This window comes from Bradysia coprophila (assembly GCF_014529535.1).
Source record: "Bradysia coprophila strain Holo2 chromosome X unlocalized genomic scaffold, BU_Bcop_v1 contig_128, whole genome shotgun sequence".
Classification (NCBI taxonomy): domain Eukaryota; kingdom Metazoa; phylum Arthropoda; class Insecta; order Diptera; family Sciaridae; genus Bradysia; species Bradysia coprophila.
This window is the reverse complement of record NW_023503295.1, coordinates 809,549-831,483: the sequence shown is the minus strand read 5'-3', so window position 1 is coordinate 831,483 and position 21,935 is coordinate 809,549. Positions and strand designations below refer to the sequence as shown.

General features: G+C 36.8%; 1 protein-coding gene across 1 annotated transcript; it reads right to left on the bottom strand.

Annotated features, from left to right (window-relative positions):
- Positions 1-6,809: 6,809 nt before the first annotated feature.
- Positions 6,810-15,502, bottom strand: LOC119067671. Its single transcript, XM_037170777.1, has 3 exons — positions 15,094-15,502; positions 9,295-9,757; positions 6,810-9,202 (listed from the first exon to the last, which is right to left on the bottom strand). Exons 1-3 carry the CDS (start codon positions 15,146-15,148, stop codon positions 7,024-7,026), a joined length of 2,697 nt encoding a protein of 898 aa, XP_037026672.1. The 5' UTR covers positions 15,149-15,502; the 3' UTR covers positions 6,810-7,023.
- Positions 15,503-21,935: the final 6,433 nt, after the last annotated feature.

Here is a 21,935-nt window from a genome sequence, read left to right as displayed (position 1 = left end):
GTCGATATCTTGAGTAAATCAAATCCGATTTCAAAAAAAAAAAAATTCTCTGAAAGATAGTCAAAATAGTGAGGCTAAGTTCGAAGATGGGCATATTTAGGTCGGCCCTTCGTGAGTTAGGGCCGCCTAAGTGCTTTAAGGTCTTTTGGTGATATTTATGACAAAATAAACGATGGAAATGTAAATGACACGGCAAATGATAGGTATTGTCAATACCAATCCAGGAAAAAAAGTTTTTTAAAATCGGGTGAGTGGACCGTGAGTTAGGGCCTTAGAAGTGAAAAGCTACTAGGGCCCTATGTCACCAATCCAGGAAAAAAAGTTTTTTAAAATCGGGTGAGTGGACCGTGAGTTAGGGCCTTAGAAGTGAAAAGCTACTAGGGCCCTATGTGTATTTTACATACAACTCGAGTAAATTTCATCCGTTTTTCGTAATTTTTGTTTCATTTGAAAGGTAATCGAAGCCCGAATATAATGTGGCGAAGAACGTTTTAAATTTGGGTCCTTGGACTGAGGCCGCTCCTCGGCCCTAAGTGTATTTTGCATATAAATCGAGCAAATCTCATCCAATTTTGCTAATTTTTGTCTTATATGAAAGGTAATTGAATACCGAATAGAATGTGGTGAGAAAAATGTTTGAAAATTAGGTCCTTGGACTGAGGCCGCTCCTCGGCCCTAAGTGTATTTTGCATATAACTCGAGTAAATTTGAACCGTTTTTCGTAATTTTTGTTTCATTTGAAAGATAATCGAACACCGAATAGAATGTTGTTGAAAAAAAATTAAATTTGGGTCCTTGGACTAAGGCCGCTACTCGGCCCTAAGTGTATTTTGCATATAACTCGAGTAAATTTCATCCGTTTTTCCTAATTTTTGTTTCATTTAAAAGGTAATTGAACATCGAATAGAATGTTGTTGAAAAAAAATTTAAAATTTGGGTCCTTGGACTAAGGCCTCTCCACGGCCCTAAGTGTATTTTGCATATATCTCGAGTAAATTTCGTCCGATTTTCCTAATTTTTGTTTCATTTGGAAGGTAATCGAAGGCCGAATATAATGATGTTGAAAAAAAATTAAATTTGGGTCGTTGGACTATGGCCGTAACTAGGCCTTAGGCCTCTCAATAAATTAAAATTTAAGGTCAACTTGAAATTTGTGTTACATTTGAAAGGAACGTCGTACGGGGCTTCGTAATTGCGCTATGCGCAATTTGTAAGATGTACACATTTCATAATAATTTGACTTCAACTAGGGTGACAGACGCACTAGGGTCACGTGCGCAATAGATGTACGGGTTCGTACGGGGCTCAGTCGCAGCAAACGCTCCGACTGTTCTGACGGCTCGTTTCTATTTCAAATATGACATTTGGAACATAAGATACGATAAAATTTGCGAAGTGACTATTTGCACCCGGGTGCAAATAGCCATATAAAGACTATTTGCTTAAATAGCATCTACCTAAAATTTGATAGGTATGTCGCTGTGTGTAAGGACAGTAAGAAATGTCAAATACTAAAAAAAAACTAATTGTAGGTATGGCCTAGAAATATGCATGGCACAGAAATATGAATGGCCTAGAATAAGGCATAAACAATTATTGGTAAGAAATATAATTTTATAATCCCCTCGAGGATCTTATATAACTCGTTATTCATTCCACGTGAGTCGTTTACGTATGTTTTTGTGCATTAACGTGGATATCGAAAGTGGAACGAATAACATTGGATTGTAATCGTTGAAAATGTGACGTCCCATTGTAATTTCAATTTACAGACGTCGCATATTTTCCACGCCAACCCTTCGGTATAGATCATTGTCAATGTCGTTTGAGCTGTCAAATAAGTTGTCATTTTCACAAAGCTAACCTCAAACCGAACAAAAAAAGTATTGGATGGTGAGACACCGCACAAATCATGCCCGCACGTTAGTTAGCGGGCGTGACGCAAGTCCACTACCAAAAATGTTTTAACAAAATTTTTTTGAGGACGGCGGAGCATATTTACAGCAACTTTTTTAGTTCTCCCTCTTAACTCCAATGACCCCTAAACTTAGATATTTGGAATCTGGGCATCAATACGAGCTCAACGAGCTATCACACGTTACTACAGCTTCAAAATTGGCCGAGATATTGAACTTCGAAATATTGATGTTTGTATGAAAATAAGCAAAATCTCGAATTTTCATGTAATGAAAATCGCCTACGTTAGTTAGTTAGTTAGTTCCTATGAAAAAGGACGATTTCGTAACTCCTAAACGTTTCTTACGATTTTCCTGAAATTTTGGTTATAGGTCAATCTCGGGCCCTAGATCAAAATAAGATTTTAAAAAATGGGGGTATGCAAGCGTTTTTGGGAGCTAGGACTCCCGGAAGTTTCCATACAATGCCATATAACAGCGTGTGTTGTGTGTGTGTGTGTGAAAAGAAATAAATTTTTTTCAGCTAATAATTATGAATGTTGGAAAAAGTGTTTTGATGGATTTGGGTTATTTTCGTCATAAATCATGTGTTCCAAGGTTGGTTCCTAAATTTTGGGATGAGAGATGATTCCTCTGGTACTTCCTAACTTCCATTGGATTTTTCAATGGATTTGAGTTATTTTCGATATAAATGAGGTGTTTCAAGGTTGGTTCCTAAATTTTGGGTATGACAGATGATTCCTCTGGCACTTCTTAACTTCCATCGGATTTTTCGATGGATTTGGGTTATTTTCGATATAAGTGAGGTGTTCCGAGGTTGGTTCCTAAATTTTGGGATGACAGATGATTCCTCTGGCACTTCCTAACTTCCATTGGATTTTTCGATGGATTTGGGTTATTTTCGATATAAGTGAGGTGTTCCGAGGTTGGTTCCTAAATTTTGGGATGACAGATGATTCCTCTGGCACTTCCTAACTTCCATTGGATTTTTCGATGGATTTGGGTTATTTTCGATATAAGTGAGGTGTTCCGAGGTTGGTTCCTAAATTTCGGGATGAGAGATGATTCCTCTGGCACTTCCTAACTTCCATCGGATTTTTCGATGGATTGGGGTTATTTTCGATATAAGTGAAGTGTTCCGAGGTTGGATCCTAAATTTTGGATTGACAGATGATTCCTCTGGCACTTCCTAACTTCCATTGGATTTTTCGATGGATTTGGGTTATTTCCGATATAGGTGAGGTGTTCCAAGGCTGGTTCCTAAATTTTGGAATGAGAGATAATCTGGCACTTCCTAACTTCCATCGGATTTTTCGATGGATTTGGGATATTTTCGATATAAGTAAGGTGTTCCAAAGTTGGTTCCTAAATTTTGGGATGAGAGATGATTCCTCTGGCACTTCCTAGCTTCCATCGGATTTTTCGATGGATTGGGGTTATTTTTGATATAAGTGAGGTGTTCCGAGGTTGGTTCCTAAATTTTGGGATGACAGATGATTTCTCTGGCATTTTCTAAATTCCATCGGATTTTTCCATGGATTTGGGTTATTTTCGATATAAGTGAGATGTTCCGAGGCTGGTTCCTAAATTTTGGGATGACAGATGATTTCTCTGGCATTTCCTAACTTCCATCAGATTTTTCGATGGATTCGTGCTATTGGTTCCTAAATTTTGGGATGAAAGATGATTCCTCTGGCACTTCCAAACTTCCATCGGATTTTTTGTTGGATTTCAGCTGTTGTCGACATGAGTTGCTTACAAAACTAGGTACCCTTACACCTAAACTTCCAAAAGAACTGATATCCGCCAAAAAACCCTAAAGGGTAAAAGTGTGATTTAAGTTCTTGTTTCTACTTACAAAATAACTGATATCGCTGAGGTTGACGCATTTTTCGCATCAACGCAAAAGTGTTATCAACAAAAAATTGAACCAAAAAATTTAAGATAGAAAATTTTAGAAAAAAATTGCGTCACAAGTGGCAGATGTTGAGGAAACTACTGTTAGGAAAATAGTTCAAATAGAGAAAATAATGTCCTGAATCATCTGCCACTTGTGACGCAATTTTTTTCTAAAATTTTCTATCTTAAATTTTTTGGTTCAATTTTTTGTTGATAACACTTTTGCGTTGATGCGAAAAATGCGTCACCCTCAGCGATATCAGTTATTTTGTAAGTAGAAACAAGGACTTGCATCACACTTTTACCCTTTAGGGTTTTTTGGCGGATTTTCATACATTTCAAGGGGCGGCTCTGTGAACGAAACATCTTTTGAGGTTAGCTTTGTGAAATTGACAACTCATTTGACACTTTTTGAGAGAAGAAACCGCTATTTGACACTGTTCTATTATTTTGTTCGTTTCGAAGTGTAGGAAGTTGTGGATCGAGTCGAAAAGAGAAAAATACAGTTGAACCCAGCTTCCCACTAACACTAACACTACCGAAGCTAAGTTAAGTTTCTTGCTCCACATTTATTGTTTAATAATAATAAAAAGTCGGATGAGAGTTTCTTTTGCTTGACAGTAAACGGATATGTAAACGGAGTGACCGCGTTTCGTGCTTTATTTCTGTCATACGAGACATATCCAACATAATTTCTCAAGGTATTTTAACTCTATGACGTACAGAAGACAGATTTAATAAAAAAAATAAGAAATTCCCGCATAAAAAGTGTATCTCCTTTTTCGTTTTTCGTATCCATGCAGCCATGGATTCCATGCTACATGTTTCCATTCGAAAATTGTTGTTTTATAATTTCATTTTGTTTTTTTATTATCCAAGCTGTGTAACAACCTTTCACATTAAAAAGTAGAGTAAAAATACAAGAAAATAACAAATAATATGCATTTAACCTAACACGTTTATATTTATCCATCTTTTATATCCATTTAAAGAGTGCCTGACTGAGTAAGGTATATATAAAATCCATTTCCCCAGAGAGCGTCACAAAAGTTCCAGACAACATATCAACTTCTAGGCTTGTTATAAATGATGTGAAAATTACTCGTATTATTCTTTGTCACGTACCCAAAGAAGATAAGGCAGGACAAAGTACTGTTCAAAGTTTCTATGACAATCATTACTCTTGTTTTAAAGACATAATTTAGCTAAGGTTGACAAATTTATCAGTATGAAAAGCAAAATGAGTTATTTCTTGATGTATTTTCATGCATATACTACTTTTGCTCTCCACTCCAACATCCTTTGAATACAATTTTATGTATAATAAGCAGGCGATATCCTTCGAAGTCCGTTTATGCAAAATTTATGAAAGCGAAAAGAGAAGAATAAAAAAAAAATTTGTCTTTTACCATATTTATTTGAAGACCTCAGCGGTTTATTAGATTATCGTAAGATCGTAAATTTTACAATGGACAATTTAGGGTGAAAGGGAACAGAATTTGGCACAGATAAGCAATGTTTATTTGTTAAGACGAACAATTTTTGATAAATGGCCAATACGTGATTTGAAATTTATTTATAATTTAAGGCATGGCGACATTTATACGGATTTTTCCTTTATTGCGATTTTTTCCCTTCTTCTTTGGGGTAAGATAATTAGAACTCGTAACATCGTGATATCCGAAATTATACCGAAATCGGTGAACCCTTATGGGAACGTTTAGTTATCTGTTGTCGACGCACATCCATGGTGGGCGACGAGGTCGGCTTGTTTTCTTTTACAGAATAACATGTGTTATATTAGACTAGATTAGATTGGGTGGGAAGAGTCATCTAAGCGACAGATGGACACTTGTTGTGCATCCCCACGAAAAAAGATCAAGAATTGACTTGACTTGAAATCTAGCATATGTGTTTCCATCCCACAGACGTAAAAATGCAAGGATTCAGGGCGAAATGCCGTTTGTCTTTAAAACTAAACCAATCCATTCAAATTTTTGTTCATGGTGTCATCTTGTCTTTAGAAATGTATTGAGTTAGAATCCTCAAAATATTTTGGTCGTCAAAAAGTAACTCGTCGAAGTTATACAAAATGACAGTGCAAAACATTAACGAATTATAGGAAAAATGAAATCTAATTTTTTAATTTCTGTATTTCTGTATTTGATTCGATTTTCTAGCAGATCACTGATGCATGTAGAAGATGACTACGGTTTACTAACCGATAAAATGAGGTAGTTGTGCAAAAACATGTACAAAAAAACAGAAATTTCATTTTTCTTATAATTCACTAATACGTCACACGTCTTTGACTTTGGCCTATTTATGTTATGAGAAGCAAATTTTCTTCAGAATTTTCGGTCAATACGTTTGTAAAGACATCTTTTCTCACTACACTCTGGTCACAAAGAACACCCTCGAAATGAAATTTCCAACTTTTTTTTATATCCCCAATGCAACGAGTTGTGAGGGTCTTAAGACTTACGGAAAAGTTTATCAAAATTGGTTGAGTAGTTCCTGCGACACTGTGCTTAGTCTCTTTAGTCATGTTGCCCTCGATATTATACGACAAATCGTCATAACTTGATATCCTGCATACAGATGACTGGGATAGTTTTACTTACCGCGATAAGAGAAGTTGCTTTACTCCAAGAGTGCACAGGATGGGCTATTATTATATAAATAACTAATAGGCGTTGCTAACACTATCATCAGTGAAAAAGACAATATCTTTCGCTGCGTTAATCGGATGGATTTAACCCAATAGCTACATGTTGGTGTTGGGCTCAAAAATCCACAAACTTTGCCAGCATCCAGGAAAAGCAATTTTATCGTCCCTCGTATTGATCATTGATTTATCAAATACTTAGAGAAGGTATAAGACGGCCTTTGATGAAATTGCGGATCAGTAGATTCCAGAATAAGGTTGACTGAGGCAAAAGTTTTCGTTGAAAGTTGGTTTATTGAATCAAAAGAATCTTTCTCCGAACAAAAACATTTTACAAAAAATTGCTGCTTTCGTTGCGTCGTCAAAGAAATGATAATTTAAAAGTTCTCCTTCAATGCCATCATTTGCATTCATAGTCTAAATTGTGAGTATAAAATCTGCAAACCAATGTCGTTATTCGTCGAAATTTTACCTAAACTTCCGATTTGTAGATTTTATATTCCCAAAAGAACTGCCGAACTCCAGTCTTCCCGCCCACACTCACCATCCCCATTGATCGTTTGTATATGTGTTACTCTGTGCATTGCCGAACGAATTTCCTCCGACATTGCCACTGTTAGCAGCCGCACTAGCTCCACTGTTTTGCGATCCATGTCCACCATGTCCACTGTTTATGCTTGACGCCTGACTCGATGCCGAGGCACCAGATCCGTTCGGACCTTGATAGGTATTCGATTGGGCACCACTATTTTGCGTACCGAATTGGCCCTGTAGACTCGACTGTGCGGCACTATTTGTTTCGTCGTGCACGCCAAACTGGTCGACAAACTGGTTCGTACCACTGTTGCTAGATGTTAAGGCCAAATTGCCGTGATTATCGAAATTCGCCGCCTGACCTTGGGCTGTATTTTTGCTGCCAAAACCGAATTCGTTTTGATAGTTTTGGTTCATTGCATTGGCAGCGCTCAATTGTCCCGATGATCCATCACCAGCTAAGTTCGATGCTTGACCAGATGCACCGGCATTTTGGAATGAACCGAATTGATTTTGATGATTTTCCGACTGAGCATTAGCAGCTGCATTCTGATTCGAACCATGTGGACCGAACGGGCCAGGACCGGCGTTCGTTGTTTGACTTTGTGCATTCGCATTTGCAACATTATTGATATGAATGTGAACAGGTTGCTGCGGCGGATAATTTCCATAATATTGCTGTTGACCATACGGATCAGGATAATATGGCTGCGGTGGCGGCGCTCGATTATATGGATCACCACCAGCAACACCGCCGAGAAAACTATTCACTACTCCGCCTATTAAATTTGCGATCGGTCGTCTTCCAGGTTGCCTGTTGAAGCCACCGCCGAAAAATCCGAACCTATTGTCGAGGCCACCTTCTTCTCCCTCTTTTTCTGTTGCATTTTCATCAGCGGGCTCAGCTGACTCGGTCACTGCCTCGTCATTTTTCTCTTTATCGTCGGTCTTTACTTCATCTTTCGGTGCAGCTGGCTCGCTGTCATCCTGGAAAACAAATCCTTCGTCGTCTGGTGACCGGCGAGAACGTTTTACACTGTGGCGCTTTCTTCTTGTTCCGTCAAATCCTCCACGAATGTCAATATCAAGAGTGACATCCTTATCGTCTGTATTCGTCGTGGCAACTGCATCAGTTTGAGTTCCCGCATCAACGAAATGTGGCTTTCGACTTGTTTGAATAACTTGATCGTGTGGAGCATCTTGATTGGATGGTTTTTCATTATCAATAGATGGTCGTGGCTTTCCGTTCTGTTGGAACTTATTCTCTTCCTGCTGATCGTAATCAGTATTGGGATGTGGATGAGGATGAGGATGTGGGTGGGGATGTGGGTGAGGATGTGGATAAGGATGCTGGTGCGGATGTGGATAGAGAGAATGGTCATGTCCGTGACCATCATTTTCAAAATCTGTGGGGCGTCTGCCTTTATGCTTGTCATGCCTATGGTTTTCAATAAATCCATTTCGATTATCGTCACCTTCATCATCACTTTCACCGTCACTATCCTCGTCACGATTTTGATGCTTACGATTCGTATGGGAATGATGAGAACGTCCCTCGTGATGATTGCAGTCGTGATCCCGTGTATGTCTTTCACTGTTGCTCTTCCCAAAGTTAGATATCCGCTCTGTAATTCGACGCAAACCTTCACGTAAAATGTGTCGTTTGGTTCGTTTCACCTTACTGTCATCATTCCGGACGTCTAGGCCATAATCACCACCAGCAACATCAGATTTTGTTTTAACCTCGTCCGAAGACTCTGGAGGTTCTAGATCCGCCAAAAGTTCAAATAAACTTTTGCCGCCCTCTTGTTTCGGAGGCTCTTCAGTGGTGGTATGTGGCTTTTCGGTAAACACGTTACCAATCAGATCGTCAAGAGATTTCTTCGGAGCGCTTGTCGTCGTAGTAGTGGTTTGATGTTCGTCTGATGGTTGCTTACCATTCTGTTCGTTCAGCAATTCTAGCAGCGATTTTCCATCGCTTGGTTGGTTATTTGGAGTAGGTTCTTCTGTGGTTCCAAGATTCTCTAGTAGCAATTCAGCAAGTGATTTACCACCGTCTGGTATTGGTTCGGGGTTTGAAGGTATGATTTCGTTCGGCTTGATTACTTCGCCTTGAACGTGAGGGGAAGCAGTTGTAGTAGCTGGCTGAGGAGCGGTCCACGGATACTTAGCGTAATAATCTCTCCTAGAAACGAGAAAAATCGGTCAGTCAAACAATCTCTGTTAAACATCGGAATTGAAGCAGAACGTGGAATAACATTGCATCATCACACTTACAACTTTTGTTCATAAATTGCGACCTCCCTTTGGTGCTGCTGCTGTTTATAATTATAATTGTTATAATCGTATGAAGACTGCTGCTGATAATAGTTCGGTTGTTGATAGTTAGGTTGGTTATATTGCGATTGAGAATTAATCGTTGCTTGGGTGCCATATAAATTTTGTGAATTGGTCTGTGGTGACTTTTTGTCGTTGTAAGCATGAATCGAAAAGGTGTACGGTGTGTCAGTCTGCGACGTTGAGAGATATTGCTTTATTACACCCGATATTACACTTTGGTCTGATTTGCTAATGCCAAGAGCTCCGGTTAAGTCTGATAGATTCGGTATCGAAACTTCAATGACTTGTACACTATTAGCATTCGAATTGACTCCCGACGGTGTTGAATAGCCATGATAACCGTTTTTCGTATATTGGGGATATTGTTTGTAGTAGTCATCCTGATTGTAGTATTGTTGCGCTGAAAATTGAAGCAAAAATTTGTCACCTATCGAATCACACAAAATGTGTATGCGAGCAATGGAGAGAGATTTTTAACAGATTTTAAATCTAAATCTGTGAAGTTGACACAGTTGATGTAGTTGAAATATTTGGCACAGTTTCTTACACACGAACGATTTAATGCGATTACAATTCAAACAAAAATCAACACCGATCGATAAAAAAAAATCCTTTCAGACAAGACGGGCTATTTATGAAACTAATTAAAAGACATCCATTACATAAGCTCCAGAAAATATTACGTACAGATAAATACCGTCAGCTCTAGGAAATGGCAGGAGGTGGGACACGGTATGTGTTTTGAAAACTGCAAGTAATAGTACTTTATTGGTAGGCGAGACAAATTCAAGAATTACTTCTTATGTACATATTGTATATAACAAGTGAGCGAAGCGATTTTCCAGTCGAGATAATGGTAATCAACACACACACATCTCAAAATATACAGCAAGAAATTCAGACCTTTGGTTGTTTCTCTTAGGTTCCAACAGTTCCACTTAGGGACTAAGAAAAACAGAGTCGCATGAATATTGATAAGTATGTTGAGGTGGATTAGAGATGAGCGGGCCGACGTTTTTTCAATACCCGACCCGACCCGGCCCGATCCAATTTTTTGAACCCGAGCCCGACCCGACCCGAGACTTTTCTCTTCACGGCCCGAACCAACCCGACCCGAAAAAAACATCGGCCCGACGTGACCCGACTTTTTTTTACTATAAGAAATTTAATGAAAAATCATTTTCTACGCATAAAGGCTTTGCAATAATCTTATACGCGAAGTAAAATAATAAAATAAGTTAGTGTTTGATGCTTTATAGGCTTTTATTGGCTTACTTTAAATTTGTATTTCTAAGTCGGGCCGGCCCGAATTTTTGTTTTCAAAGCCCGACCCGACCCGGCCCGAATGAATTTTCAAAACCCGGACCTGAACCCGATCGGGCCGGGTCGGGTCGGGTCGGGCCGATGTATTTCGGGCGGCCCGCTCATCTCTAAGGTGGATGCAATACACATTTTCTGTTCAATGTTTGCTTCACCTCTACGAGCTCATGTTTCATTCTTCTAGTCTACAATGTCATTGTAGTAAGGTGAAAAACAAAGAGTCCTTAAAGTGCGGACACGATAGGACAGGGGAAGAAATCCCCTACAACTCACACACAATTTAAATCATTTGTTCCATACGATATTAAGTGTGCTAAGAACTATGGACACTTGTCTCGAAAGCATACATTTAGGCGTTTTTTTTAAAACTAGATTTTAGATTATTTTTGGTGATAGACTGGACTCACAACTAGATTCCTTTTTCAAAAATGTTAATCCCTAATATTAAGATTCTAAGAAAACTGAGCAGTTTATGGCTGGTCAAACTGCTACAACCGAATCGATTTTTTATTCAAAACTAACACATTCGTGGTGTCGTTATTGCGGTCGTACATTTTTCAAAAAGGATTCTGCTGGACAGACATCATCAAAAGTAAACTAAAATCCAGTAACGCCCAAATGTATGCTTTTCAGCAAAGTATCGATGCCTCTTAGCACGATTCCTTATGCATCTTTGGAACCTGTCAACGTTAAAAGCGAACAAGTCTAGGCATGGGCGATAATGAAAATGATTATCGATAATTATCAATTATCGATAATCGATAATTATCGACTTTTTTTATCGAAAATTATCAAAAAAATATCGATAATCGATAATTATTGATATTTTGATAATTATCAAGATATCGATAATTCGATATATCGATATTTTGGTCCGAAAACCCGATATTTATCGATATATTCCGATATATCGGTATATTATCATGAATTTTCAGATAAATATCAAAATATCGATATTTTGATAATTATCGAATTTCGATATTTTGATAATTATCGATAATTATTAAATTATCGATAACGATATGATTAATCGATTATCGATAATTTCTTTCGATTGATATTATCGATAATTTTGAACGCCTCCCATCCCTAAACAAGTCATCTAAAAACTTCCATAGACTCGGCAGTTGTTTGGCGATGTGTTGTTTGTATTGAGGCTAATCGAATTGTAATGTGGGACAAGTAATAAAAATTGTGAGACAAAACATTTGGAAATAGCCTCTAGAATGGAAATTGTAAAGGGTCGTCGTCAAATTTAATTTGTCCGACATCGTTTGAAATTTAATCGATCAGATCTGACTCCAAAAACACTTTGTTGTTATCACTTATGAGTAATGTTCCATTTGCAAATTTGAAGCCTACAAGGCGAAAAAATATTCGTTTTTTTTTGATGATTTCTCTGAACCAAATCTTTTTTTCAAAAAGTAAAACCATTAAAACACGCAAAAATGTAAAGGAACGAATATTTTTCCGCCTAATTGTAGGCTACAAATTTGAAAACGGCTTATTGCTCTTAAGCCATTCAATGCATTTTAGCGGAATACACTTAACACAAAAGCAATATAATCTCGAGCAACGAATCAAAACGAACGAAGTAACAGATTCTGTATGAATCTCTCAGCGATAACTCTTACAACTTTTTCTTTTTTGTGCCATATTTCTTCTTAATAAGTCTAATTCGTAAAATCCACCAACATCACCTTGATGAAAATGTACGAGTCTTCTCACCTTCAAAAAGGTTTCTGCTGAAAAGATATCAGCGAAAATAAAATACGAAGCACACAAATTTAGGCTACAATTTTATGCTAAGCATCCTTGCCCCTTAAGACTGATATCGCGAAATCTTCGAACAACTTTGGGACAAGGGGTCACGGATATTATTGACTTATAGCTCATTCGATTCGTTGAACTTTTCCGAGTAAAACGTATTACTACGTTTGATGACATTTATTTTGTTGTCGACGCTCGAGGTCATGAAGTAAGAGTTTACCAATAGGGGCCCAAAATCGTTTTCTCGCGATTAGGCGAGTAAAACCATTTTGGGAAAAAACTTTTTTAGTTAGCCTTGTAGGCCTTGAAGAGACGCACAATAAAAGTGTTATTTAAAGTAAAGAAACTAAAATAAAGAGTTACATACTTGATATGTCCACGTTGGTTAAGTACACTACGACTTAAGAGGCACCGGTACTTAGCTAAAATTGTAGCCTAAATTTGTGTGCCTCGTATTCCATTTTTGATGATATCTTTTCATCAGAATCATTTTTGAAAAATGTACGACCGCAATTCCGACCACGAATGTGTTAGCTTTAAATCAAAATTAGTTTTGGTTGTAGTCGTTTGACCAGCTCTGAGAAAAGTGAACAGTTAAACGAAATTTTCGTAAACTGCTCATTGTTCTCAGAGCTGGTCAAACTGCTACAACCAAATCTATTTTCGGTTGAAAGCTAACACATTCGTGTTCGGAATTGCGGTCGTACATTTTTGAAAAAGGATTCTGGTGGAAAGATATCATCAAAAGTAAACTAAAATCCACTATTTAAAAATCGCCCTAATGTAGGCTTTTCAGCAAAGTGCCGGTGCCTCTTAAAATTTCGAACGTTTTATGCATATATTTCGACTATTTTCCAGTAATCGAAAATCGTAGTGTACGTAACCAACGTGGATATATCAAGTAACTCTTTACTTTAGTTTAGTTGACTTCATATAACAATTGAAAATAAATATTGAATAGCCACAAAAAAGTCCGAAAATGCTTCATATCCCACTTTTATACAGAAAAGAGTCCAAATAGATCGAAATTTGGGTTCCAAGAGTATAAGAACCACGTGAATACATCGGAAAATTCTTTATTTTAGTTGATCTCTCTCTTTTCAGCAAAAAAAAAAAATAATGAATAGCCGCACAAAAACATCAAAAAAGCGGAAAACAAACGAAAGAAAGGTATAAAATTTTGTCGACTTGGGTCGGACTTCCTCTGAAGTCGCTCCAACCATTTGCAGTGAAACTTATCCAAGCATGTTTTTACATGTTATGGTACTGCAGACGCTAGGCTTTCTCACCATACATACCATGTCTCGGGCTTATGTCACTGCAGCCGGTCAGGGACTTGGCAAAATCACCTATTTTTTCACATAAAATGATTGATATCACCAACAGGTCAACATGGACCTGGTGGCGTGTGTACTCAAAATGTGCGTCTCTTCAAGGCCTACAAGTCTAGCTAAAAAAGTTTTTTCTTAAAATGGTTTTACTCGACTAATCGCGAGAAAATGATTTGTGGACACCTTTTGGGAGACCCTTACTTCATGATCTCGAGCGTCGACAACGTTCCACAAACGTAGTACTACGTTTTACTCGCAAAAGTTCAACGAATCGAATGAGCTATAAGTCAATAATATCTGTGACCCCTTGTCTCAAAATGTCTGATTTTGTTCGATGTTTTGGCGATATCACTCTTAATGCACTCTACAGGAGATTTGTGTCATTGTTATATACAACTGTGGACTATAGACAAAGTGAAACAAAAGTAGGTCTGAATACTCCCCGAATACGTTCGTGCCTTCCACATTTTGTCAAAATTAATTTTATTATCGCAAGATAAAGTAGTTTCGAGTCTGCTATTTTCAATATCATTTAAATCATTCAATTGATTCAGCTCCAAAGCTCCAAGGCTAAACTTTTCAATAATTATTTTTAAAACAATGATTTGCTGGATGTATATATTTCACGTTCCATTTAGGTTGTACATCTACGTCAATTGCTTGGAGTGGTGTGTGTGTGTAATTCGTTATGTTTTTTTTAAAATGCAAAATCCAAGCCAAACATCTACGTCATTCACGTTCAGAAATAGTTCGATAATTTTGTCCTGATTATAAAGCTGCGTCTGACAATCCCTTTCGTACAAAAAATTGTACAAAACATTTCAATTACACAAAGCAAACTCAAATTCGGTCAATGCCTACGCAGGATATCATGCAACAATTTTATTCCTTAAACGTGTGGGTCGACGACTAGGAAGGGAAGGTAGATTGCAAGGTGCGTTGAATAGAAACATTTTAGCGAGGGTTGATTGGGGTTTGTGATACAAAAAGAAAAATTCTTTTAAATTTAAAAAAAAAATTAATTTACTGAAGTGATTTGCTGTTGTAGGTTAGTTCGGATATTTTTTAATTAGTTAAATCAGACGCAGGCGAGACATTTTTTTTTCAATGTTCACAGAAACAGGTATTTCTAACGAATATAAAAAAAAATTCACGCGTAGAAGCGATAATATGAATTGCTAATTATTTATCTTCTGCCACACACATCAACCATTAATGACCATGATGGTTCGTAAAGGTTTATTCGGAAGCAAAAAGTTACATTAACAATAATTTTGAAAAAAAAAAAATTTGTTAGAAAAGTGATCATACTAACCGTCCGTTAACACAAGGCATCCAAGCACACCATAAATGACGCCTACACCAAACATCGTTGTAAACAAAATATTCTTCGTTCGTGTTTTTTGTTGTTGTTGTTATTTTATTATTATTCTTGAATCTAAACACGTTATTCTTGACTGAATCACAAACTCAATCTAACTGACACTACTTTTTATCAATCGATTATCAAAATGAAATAAAACTTTAACTTCATACGATATGTGTGTGGACGGTGTTTACTTTTCAATCGAAAAACCCATTCACGTTGCCCATCGTCCAAGTTGTTTAGGCGAATGTTAAGTCTCAACTGAGCATATACACAACACTTATTCTTTTTGAATATCAATTTCAATGTTTTTGCAGGTTTTCTGATAAAAACCAAAAACCAGAATTGTTCTTCTTCGTCGTCAGATGAATATTATTTAACAGAGTGACCAGTAACATTCGGTCACGAAATACTGTATTTATGTTTCGACTCGTTTCGAAACTTTACCGGTCAGTGTTACGAAACAGGAGAAAGAAAATGCACTTCTTATTTTAACACAAAACAGTATATGTTTGCTGGAAGTGCTTCAATTGTATTTATTTTGAAGAGGGAACAAAAAAAAAATTCAAAACTTTTGTCCACATCTGGAGCATATACGTGATTCTCAAATATTGGAGCGCGTGCAGAAAATCTAATTTTATTCAATGACTTTGTCGCTCGGTTGAATATGTTAAATTTACCGTTTCCGGTTCCACAGGTTTCGGTATCATTAGTCTACTCTCATCGAGAACAACTGAATAGAAACGATTCCGAAATATTTGGAATATTTCAACAATAATGTCACTGTTTTTAGAGAGCGACTTCGCCGCACGTGCAATTCGGGGGGTGAAACAATAGATATTTCTAGGATATTTGCATCACAAGTAGAGAAACTGAGAAACCCACGTAATTGTGTCAATTTGTGTACGGAGAGAATTATTTAAGCACCGCCTTCGTTTTCGATCCTTGGTCGGTTTTCATAGTTATTTGTTTACCGAGGGCGAAAAATAGGAAATCCTCCAAAGGATGTCTTTTAACTTCCAAGCAGGGCCTATTTTAGGAAATTTTTTTACAAAATTTCCAAAAAATTGTTAAAAATTTTTTAAAACTGCGAACGTCCATTTCGAACGGTTTTGGCAACTGCTGAATCAGCCTTGCGTTTTAACTGACTCTCGTTTGTTTCTTGACACTATCAGGTTTCAAATGAAGACGAGCATGATTAATTTGAAAGATGAGAGCGTCAATAATCACACATAAATCATTGAGAGCCGGCTAAAACATAAGGCTGAGTTCCGGAGTTGCCAAAACAGTTCGAAATTATGGATAAAATCGGACTTTGGACGTTTGCAGTTTTTGGCAATTTTTTTTGGAAATTTTGGAAAAAAATTCCAAAAAAATTACCAAAAATAGGCCCTGCTTCCAAGCATCCTAAATATCAAGTGCCATAAAGTTTTATATGTTATATTGATGCATTGGGTTTGATAAGGTTAAAGCCAACATTCATGACATGATACATTCTAACCTCCCAGCAGACGTACCACCTTATTAATTCCCTGCATGTATTAATTGACTCGAGAAGGGTAATAAAGTAATAAATACTCTATTAAGTAAATCATTAGTATATTCGCTTCGCTCCATCCTCGGACTTCTTCACCACCTGGGTCAAAAACACACCTTTTTGGTCCTAATGACATAACATACTATTTTTCATTCAGACGGACCAAAAACGTCACATTCTCTCACCAGATTTAAATAAAACAATTTTTTTTCTCACCTTTTATTTCACTTTTCGTTCCAGTGATATCCCTTTTTGTTCCCACTTACGTCACTTTTGCGTATTGCTAAGAATTTCAGGCAATAAGTAACTGTAAACACGAAAGTTGACATGCCGAACACAGAGATGAACATAACCTAAAAATCAACAATTTCCAAGTATATCTTTCGTTAATTTTGTTTTGAAAAGTTTAGGTTAAGTTAGAAATTTGACATTTCGAAATTACCTTGGAACAAACCTATTGTTACAAACCTTCGATTGCTCACTCGAATATGAGTGAGTGATATACCGCGGTGTTTGTTGTTATGTCAGACTGGATGAAAAATAATGTCACTCGGAACGGGAACAGAATGGATTGATTTTTACCACGGTGGTGAAAACAAACCTTTTGTTCCTGGTAACATAATTCAGGTGCACCAAAAAGGCACATTCCGAACAAAATTTGACACAACTGGGACGAAAAAGTGGGAAATAAGAGAAGGCAAAAACTGTTTTCGTTTTGTTGTCTCTCCATGTTGTAAGAGAATGTCTGCACTAGTGCGGTAAAGGATTTTTTTATTGCATTCTCTTAAAAATTAAAATTTTCATTCCCGAATTCCACTGTTGTCCAATAATTGTAATTCAATTGAAATGGAACTCTTTTCGCAACAATCAGAGATAAAATATTTCATAACAAAAAACTTTACACCCTGTACCGGACTTCTCATCGTGGAAATACCGCAGGTAGTACCTTGGCAGTAAAATACATACAAATGTTTTATGGTCATCATAATACTCTCCTTACTATCTTGACAATTTTTAGTCTGCAAAAATTATATTCGATTATTCATGCATAATAGAAATACGAAGATATTTCGGTGCGAAGCAGAACCGACACATTTATTTGTTTCTATTTTTTTTCATCTGGCCAACCAACACAACGACATTTTGTGCGAAAATACAGATTTACGATTTGTAACAGAATGTTGTGAGAAATACCAAGATTTGTTTTCGACGATATTCAATTGGATGACGTAACGAATAACTCTTAGTGTTATACATACAGCTGGATCAGTATTAATAAGCTCAACACAAAATACGGATTATAACCTTTACGAAAACCGTCGATAAATATATGTTTTATTCATAAACGTGAGGTAAAGTTAACTTTACTTCACGGAGCCAAAACTTTACCTCAAGTTTTTGAATAAAATGCCTTACTTGACAATGGGGTAAATGATGGAAATAATACTTCTGGTGTGTTTACCGATCTCGGCTGCGCCTCGATCGGCAAATTTCACACAAGAAGTACCATTTCCATCATTTGCCCCATTGTTAAGTAATGTACTATTACTACATTTTTGCGTTCATACCAATGTCAAACAATCACACCTTATCCAAACAGCCATGAGCTTGAAGGCATTGGAATAATAAGTTTAAGTAAAGTGATTTCTAATAAATCGAAAGCCATTAGTGGCATAAAGCAATGTACATAAGCGGTAAAATAACGTGCACTACCCTCAAACTTTCGTAAACTTTCGTTCAGTTATTATTTCATTCAATCAGAACTTCTTGCTTTTTTCGCCCCCTCCGAATTTCAATTTTGAACCAAAGGTTATGCGATGTATGTTCTTGACAAATTTAATTTTCTGTGTAACTACATGCTGTTGATTTTACTGTATACTTGGAGGACACTTTTGCTTTAGTTTTAGGTGTAATGGATGTCATTGGTATTAATGGTTGAAAGTTTCTTTTCATAAAATTAATTGTTACAGTCAAAGTAACCGTCAGAAAGTACAAATTATTCCGTATAAATGGGACCGAATGACAATTATTTGGAGTTACTAATTAGAACAATTTGCCGATCTTTTTTCCCTATTTCGAAACTAGAAGTTTTTAGAAAACTCATGGTAGTTGGAACTCATTTATTGAACGAACAGTTTCGTTTCGTTCCAACACTAGTGATAACTTAAGGCTGTTAATGAAATCGATCAATAAACCGAAATTGCATAACATGCACTTAAGATGGAAATTTTTCCCAAAATATGTGAAAATTGTCGACCCGAGGCGAAGCTGAGGTTGATGAAAATTCCAGTTTATACACAAGCTAGGAACAAGATTATGTACAGGATGTGAACCTCATTTTTACAAATGTCACTTTGACGCACTAGTGCGTTATTTGATCGCTCAGCTGTACATAAAATTTTGTGTACAAAAGCAATTTTACAATGTCACCAAATAGTATGTTATGTTACAAGTATTGTAATGTCAGGGACGCCGACTTGTGTTTAGGAGTAGTGGTGCTCATACAACAAGCGAATCTGGGAGTAGTGGTGCTCTTTCAAGTAAAACTGGAAAGATGTAGTGGTGCCCATCATTCGAGTAGTGGTGCCCGAGCCTCGCTTGTCCTTAGAAGTCGGCGCCCCTGGTAATGTTGATTTTTTCAGCATTAGACCCAAGTTTTCCTTGGAAAATTGGGTCGTGTGCTGAAAAAATCTCATTACAATACGTGTAACACATCATGCTTTGTGCCAACCGAGAATTGAAATACACAAATGCCCAAAAAATCATAATTTTCATGGTAAACAATCACTCTTCAAATTTGATCGATCACATTGCTTTGCATTTTCTAAAACGAATGCTGTAATAACTCATACAAATTCCATAACAACACTGCTTTGAGTGTTGAAATATCCCATCAAACTGGTGCTGAAATAAGTCACTTTACAACACTAAAATGAGTGCTGAAAAAAATCGTATTTCAATTCTCGGTGGCACAATGAATATTTTGCAATTCAGTGAGCAATGTCGTTTCACATACAAAAATGAGTGCGAAAAAAAACTTTTTCCTAACTAGTGTTAAAATATCGCGACTTCGAGCCGGAGGCGAGTGCTAGAATCGAACTCGCTAAAAACGCATTTTAGCATAAGTTAGGAACAATGTTTTTCCTAAACCACGCGCGACGTGGGTAATAAGCGATGAAGTCGTGATATTTTAACACTAGTTAGGGAAAAACAATTTCGCACCCAAAATACATCATTCATACATTCACATACAAGTGATCACAAATTAAATTACACTAGATGTCGATTGTCAAGGCGAAGCCGAGGTTGACAAAACATCGTGTGCGATAAACTACCTTCAAACGATTCTTGCTTCATAAATAACTGTTTGTCATACAATCCCTAAAGTGGTGTGACGCAAATTGTTGCAAAATATAACATCTGTGATGTATAATGTCAGTTGAATGGGACTACCACGGAGAAGTTCGTTGAGACAATAGCAACACATTAAGCGTTAAACTTTTATAGTGCACATCCTAATTTACTTATGTAACTCAAATTTTCAGCATGTTTCGGGTACTACTTTTTCCAGACGACATGCCAAATTTCGAACTGACAAATTCTATTATTCAACTAAAACTAGCCTTAATCTGTTTTGTCAATGGCTTGGTAACATAGGCAATTACCGGCCTTAGTCCTTAGTCCTACAGTTCTCAGAATTCCAAATGATGCAACGTGATAGTTGTCGTGCGATACATAAATGTGTTGAATTTTATAACAGTCGATCATTAAACGTAATTTTAAATAAAATTGATTGATGACCCGTGTTCTGTTATGACCAATCAATCCTGATAAAATAATTTGAATTTCGTCAGAATATCTCCATTTCAAATACATAAAGACACAGTTCTGTCGGTCGATCAAATTCAACCTTCGACACAGGATTTTCTTCTACTTCTTCTTCTTCGTTAACCATGTTTCAATAAAAGCATTTCGTAGGAAATTTGATTGGATTGACCCTTTTTGACAACAAAATAAGCTGACTTCTCCATAAAATATCTAATCCCTTTTTTATTGAGTTTCGTTGAGGCGGATTGAATTTGAATATAGATCTGTACATTTCCCAACCGAGAATACACAGCCAAGTCTATTCAATGCTAATTTCTTTTTATATGTTTGATGAACAAGATTTCACTGAGACGGTATAATTAATGTGAAATGAGAGAAATTTTACCATATAAACAGGTCGAGTTAGACGACTTTCCAATTATTTTAGAAATTTATTAGTTACCTGTGAAAGGCCCTTAGTGAGTTGGAATATTCTGTTGTGCGACAACGTTTATTTCCTAGACTGTTGACCGTTTGTCGTATTCCAAAAAAAAAGAAGAAGAGAGAAACCACTCACCTAATTGTCTCACTATTACCTTTTGAAAGTCAATCATGTCCGGAGCGATAGCGGAGGACTTGACGCAGTCTAACTCCCAAAAAAAGAACGAAGAAATTTTTTTGAGACGCGTCAACTATGTGTAGCCGAACATTTCAGTTTCTGCCCTTTGATCTATATCATCACAAAACCTAATTCATAATATTTTCGCTTTAAATTCACGCCGTAAGTGTGCCTAAAATTTGAATTTTAAGTGAACGATTCGATGAAAAAGTGAACCGAAAAACACATTTCAACGCTTCCTTGTATGAAAATGACGCTACGTTAGAAAGACCTCCGCACTTTCCATTTTGAATTTTGACCGCACTTACGGCGTGAATACGAACAAAACGAGGTATCACTCGACTATGTAGGTTTAAAATTACCGGAGATACATCGTTTTGAAATTGGTCACTTTTCATACTAAATTCACCAAATTGACTTTTCCCAAACAATCAAAATCTTTCAACTTACTCTGTATGTTTCTATCATGTCCGGAGCGTTAGCGGAGGACTTGACGCAGTCTAACTCCCAAAAAAAGAATGAAGAAAATTTTTTGAGACGCGGCAACTATATATAGGCGAGAGTTTAAGTTTCTTTCCTTTGGCCTGTATCACCACAAATCCTATTCTATCTTATTCGCGCTTCAAATACGAGCAAAACGAGCTATCACTCGACTATGTAGCTTTAAAATTACCGGAGATACATCGTTTTGAAATTGGTCACTTTTCATACTAAATACACCAAATTGACTTTTCCCAAACAATCAAAATCTTTCAACTTACTCTGTATGTTTCTATCTGTCTATCTATCTATCGACGGACGATCTCGGAAACTAGTCAGCCAATCTCC

Excerpts from the sequence above, each read along its gene's own strand:
- LOC119067671 (XM_037170777.1), bottom strand. The coding sequence starts at position 15,148 with ATGTTTGGTGTAGGCGTCATTTATGGTGTGCTTGGATGCCTTGTGTTA. Across the intron at positions 9,758-15,093 it reads ATGCCTTGTGTTAACGGACG|CGCAACAATACTACAATCAG; the intron begins GTTAGTATGATC and ends TTCAATTTTCAG. Across the intron at positions 9,203-9,294 it reads GCAATTTATGAACAAAAGTT|GAGAGATTATTACGCTAAGT; the intron begins GTAAGTGTGATG and ends TCTCGTTTCTAG.